Genomic DNA, 5,444 nt, shown 5'->3' on the forward strand with positions numbered 1-5,444 from the left:
CATTTTGATATAAATAATTTATTAGTACGAAAACGAACGCAGCTAAAGAGCGCTGTAAAAAATAAATTTTAGTAAATTTTAGTAAATTATGGGAGAACGTTTGTTATATTATTGTGCCATTTTTGTTTATTTTTTTATTTTTCTGCAACAACATATACTTCTATAGAGCCTATTCAGACAAAATTGCATAACCGTAAACGTATACATAAAGAAAATTATCCAGTCATTTTATATGCGTCACGATAGAAATGCAATTGGATAATTTTCTTTGCGCATTGATTATGCAGCTATGTAAGTTTGTCTAGATAAATTCTTAGATGTGTCACTGAAAAATGCCACTAGTAGATTGGCCTCTCTTAGAAGTTTGAACATTGAGAATTTTGAACTGTAATGTAATGTAATATTTGATATCGTTTGCATCTGAATAATTCTTAAATCTTATGAATAAGATTAAAGTCATTTTGCATGGTGTAAAATCAACGAAGAATCGATCTGATAAAGAAGAAGCAAATAAAACTAGAAACAAACAATTGGTTAAGAAACTGAGGAAGGAAAGAAGCTGGGTGTTGCAGCGATCGAAAATTCGCAGAAACGGTAAAATCGTCGTGATCAGGGCTCATTAGCCCGCTCGATCGATCTTCCGCGCGTGGATCGCAAGAGATCGATATAGGCCCCTTCTCGCTTTTTTTCTTTGGAACCATTGCGAGATCGTCGAACTCCACGATTCGATTTCCTCCGGGCGACGGGTTGCTCAAACGCGATGCCCAATCGTTCCCGATTTCCTACTGTATGCCGATCTCGCACGAGAGATCGAAACTAGATCGCGTTGCACAAGACGCAATCGGGAGGGGAAAAAAAAAGATCGCTGCGGGGAACAATTGCATTGTGGCCCCTCGTCGCTCTTGGGACCTACATTTCCCGGGCCACCGATTTCTCAGCCACCGACAATGTTCTTAAATTCTCGGAGATTTCTATGGATTAATTTAAATAATCATTGAATCACCAAGAGGACGTGAACAATCAGGATATTATAATTCTTTTAGATTACAGAGTTTAGTTTAGAGTTTAGTTACAAGAATATTCGTAATTTATCGAGCTCAGAGTCTTTATTCTTGGCCTATTAAACATTGGTTATATGTATAGATTTAATTAACCGCGACATTAATCATTCTTCAAGATACCTACGAGATACCTTTCGCGGTTCTCACTATCGTCGGTCGTTCGTCAGCGACACAAGTTGTTTTCCTTGCATCGTTTGCCCATTAACCGATAATAAACGAACGCGGCGTCGCTAGGGAATGACCTAGATTTTCCAGAGTTTTCTTGCGCGACCGTTTACCTCGGTACATCGGTAATGCGGGATCGTTTGGAGTACAGCTCGGAGAGCTAGGACTCTCTCGCATACTCTACGGCGTGGGAACGCATCGTAGCTGTATATAAATTCGCTCTAGCGAAACTGGGCTCGCGAGATCGGAGCGGGAGGAGAGATTGAAAGAGACAGAGAAAAAGAGAGAGAGAGAGAGCGCGCCGAGTGGTATGAGCAACGCTTGCTCGCTTGCTCTCTTGCGCAACTTCTTTTCCGCGCTCGCTTATCCCGCAACAGCGCACCACAACGCACTGTACCAAATTAATACAATGCGCAACAGCGAGCCGCGCTCGACTCGGTTAAATGCCAACAACGCGAGCCGCGCACAACAATTGATCGCAACCGCTGATCTGCGCTCCCGGATGTCCGAACACCCGTCCAAGTGTCATTCCTACAACCGGTTGCGGAACGTTGGGACTGTGACCATCATGGTGTCATCGCGCCGTCCCAAAAAAGGATCAGATTCTTAGAAAACAATGGAGAATTTCGTAATTTTGTTATCCACTGATCCCATTGTTCAAAAAGTCGAGATTTTAAACAGAGCAGTATAAGAACACATTTTTTACGATTAGTATATTAAATTCTATAATAATTTAAATAGTTTAAGTTTTATATTCAAAAATACGATATTATACACTAAATTGAATTTTCTTTCATTCTGTTTTCTTTTTATTATATATTTATGACGATTGCAGCTAATTTTTTTAGCATAAAATATATCTATGTTAAAAACTGCACACAACTTTTTACACTAATAAAGGGAACGCGTTTTCATTTCTGGTTCCCTTCTTGGTAAAAGAATCAGCAAACTAGTTTTATATGAGAATTGCGTTAAAATCGCATCATTTCCTTCTTTCAGGTAGTCCGTGGAACTCGAGGATGCGGTGGCGAATGGGGCGGAGTCGAGGGCGCTGCGTTTGATGAGGATATCCAATTCAGACCGACGTCGGCATCGTCCAGCAGACTTCAACGGATTATCGAGATCAACTAGAGTGGGTGCCGACGACAACGAGTCCAACGAGCGCCGCTATATCATTTCCATGGACTTGACGGAGGCTTTCGCCCCAGGAGGTGGCGGCGAAGATCTGCCGAAGACAGACTTCTTCGACTTCGTGGTGTCGCCGCCGCCGCACTGCGCCTCGGCCGATGGCGTCGTCTCCGATGAGGAGAATTTTTTGCATCGCGGTGCCAGTGGCTGCCGCGCTATGGGCAGCTACCTTCAGACCCATGACGATCATGAGGGCTCGCATGGTAATTCGCCTTTTATCAAGGAAACCAATAACAATACATTGACGGCACTGCCACCCGTTTCGACCATCACTGGCTCGTTGAGCCATCATCATCAGCATCATCACGTGCATCACCAGGTGCGTTCACAACATGGAAACGTTCAGACTAGCGAGACCACTGCCATGGATCAATCCGAATGTGATTATTGGGGCCAGGAGGATGAGAGCAAGGAACAGACATGTAACATTCTATTAGAGGACCTCAATAAGTACTGTTGGTCCTCAAACGCACACACCAATGACGGCGTCATTCATTCTGCGGCCGGCGGTCCCAACGTCGATCATCATCAAGTCGTCGGTTCGGGTCGTGCGGGTTGTACCACCAACGATCGACAGAACACGGACGGTGCCATCTATACTCTGACGGTACTGAACAACGAGGCAAACTCAATGGATGCGCTGGATTGCTGCAAAAGTCCGGCACCTGCGTCTGGCGATTCTTGGTCTTTGCGACCCAATCTTGACTTGGACGCCATTCTGAGCATGGAGCCGTCTTCCGGCGAACAGGATCACGAACAAGCTAGTGGCGAAGTACCCAGGAGCGTCAATGAAAGGTTTCATGGCCCAGATGGCCGTGGTTTTACTGTACCCTCATCGCAATACGCTACCGATGATAGCGGATTCGTCGAGAGCAAAGAGTTGTGTGCACGAGCATCCTCGGCTAACTGTTCCGGTGACAACAATAACGATTGGAAGTTGTCGGATCAGAATCTGCAAGAAGTCGCAGCAGCAGCAGCGGCGGCTGCGGTCGCTGTTGGTGCCGGGGATTCTGCCGAAAGTCTCTTGAGAAGTGCTCTTCAAGGCAAACTGTATACAGGACCATCCCAATCTGTTTCCTCATCCTCACCATCCTCGCAAGCGTCCACTATCTCGATGCCGGTTTCGGGAACCGCTTTAATGGTGTCCGATCAGCAACAACAGCAGCAGCAGCAGCAACAACAGCAACAACAGGAGGATTCTATGCAGACTTGTACCGATGAGGATTTGTTGCTCTCACAGCTGGATCAGACGACCTATCGACCGGGTGATTATGAAAAGCTGAAGAGCATCGCGAATGAAGTAGTGGAATCGTATTGCAGCCTCGAGCCGGTTTGTAACGTATCGGCGACCACTACAGTAATGTACACGTTAGATCCAGCAAGTGGGAGCCTGGGTACTATTACGTTACCGGCTGATCTGGGCCAGGTGAGCACTGTGACAGTAGTTACGGCTGCTCAGCAGGACGTTCTGCAACAGCAATCTGCTCAACGAACCGACGTGGACCAGCAACAACAGCAGCAACCTTCGGGTCAACTGCAGCTGACTTCCGGACGCGTAGGAGTAACCTCCAAGCCACCAAAAAAAATATGTCAGACGCGCCAATCGCAATAGCAACAATGCCAATGGCGCCAGTAACGGTAATGCTGGTACGGAGACCAGCAACGCGAGTCAGCAACAGACTGGCGGTTCCGGCGGTTCACCCAGTAGTGTTCAGCGCAAGGAACGCTCCCTGCACTATTGCAGCATCTGCAGCAAGGGCTTCAAGGACAAATACAGCGTGAACGTGCACATCCGGACGCACACCGGTGAAAAGCCGTTCGCCTGTAATCTCTGCGGCAAGAGTTTCCGTCAGAAAGCCCATCTGGCTAAGCACTATCAAACTCATGTGACTCAAAAGCCTGCCAATATCCAGCAAACTACTTCCGGAAGCGGCGGAAACAATGGAAATACCAGTCCGACGGCGGAAACTAACGCGACTTCTGCTTCTCCCGCCATCGCCAGCAGGACTCAGGTCGCTGTAGACCCAACGGGAACTGCCTGTAGTCCCCCCAGTTAGTTCGCAGGACACGGACGCGACACGACGCCAGGCGCGGACACACGTCCACGTTTTCTTTTTATTTTTCTCGGAAAAGATGGCGGCTGAAGCTGGTCTCCGCTTTATTCTTGTTCTTCATTTTTTTTATGAGCACAATTTTCTTTCCATTTATGGAAACGTCGAGCTTGCGAGAAAGAGCGAATCATGACGAGCGCAGATAGACGTATCCTATATGGGGTGTCCAGAAACAAAATGTACTTTTGAAAAGAAAATTTTTTCAGCAATTTGATTAAGTATGATATAATTTAAGTAAATCTAACTCTTGAGCTATTTAAATTGAACTTGATATTTATAATTAGTTATAATCTGATTAAATTATTTATTTGCTTAAAAATTGCTATTTTCTGTTGAATTTTTCGAATTTTTCAAGTTAATTTAATTAAAATTCATTCAGTCACTTGAATTAATTCTTGAATTAACTTAATCTTCAAATCCGATTAAATTTGCGTTAAAATAAAAGATAATTTATAGAAAAGTAGGATTGTATTCTGTGACACCCTGTATGTTAATGAAAATTAATAGAGTTTTGCATGGCGAAACTATGTGACCGAAGAGTTGTTAATTAAAAAGTTAATTAAGAACTTCAAACTTTGCGAGATTATCTATCCTAACGGTGACAGTTCCGTCGCCGGGTTTTTGTATTAACTATTAATTAATTATGGACGACCAAGAGGAGCTAATCATTCCCTTTATACTAACGACACCCGTGAAATTATTGTTCCTACGATCATTCAATTACCCCGTTAATGGCAGTAACGACAGAGACAATGACAACGGCGACGACAATGAGGACAACACGATGAATGTTTATAGACTAATTGACGATATATTATATTTAATAGCCACGAGATATTAACGTTGAAGATGTTTTATAAAATAAATTATATATATATATATATATAATTATATATATATATATATATTATATATATAT

At 44.0% G+C, this 5,444-nt stretch overlaps 1 protein-coding gene across 1 annotated transcript; it reads left to right on the forward strand.

Moving 5' to 3' along the window:
- The first annotated feature begins 2,406 nt into the window (after positions 1–2,406).
- On the forward strand, positions 2,407–4,471 carry LOC105621898 (sal-like protein 1). Its single transcript, XM_012203335.1, is given in 2 exon segments — positions 2,407–3,993; positions 3,995–4,471. Coding segments are annotated over 2 exon segments (2,064 nt in total).
- The last annotated feature ends 973 nt before the right edge of the window (positions 4,472–5,444 follow it).

The sequence above is a fragment of the Atta cephalotes genome (genome assembly GCF_000143395.1).
Source record: "Atta cephalotes unplaced genomic scaffold scaffold00038, whole genome shotgun sequence".
Classification (NCBI taxonomy): Eukaryota; Metazoa; Arthropoda; class Insecta; order Hymenoptera; family Formicidae; genus Atta; species Atta cephalotes.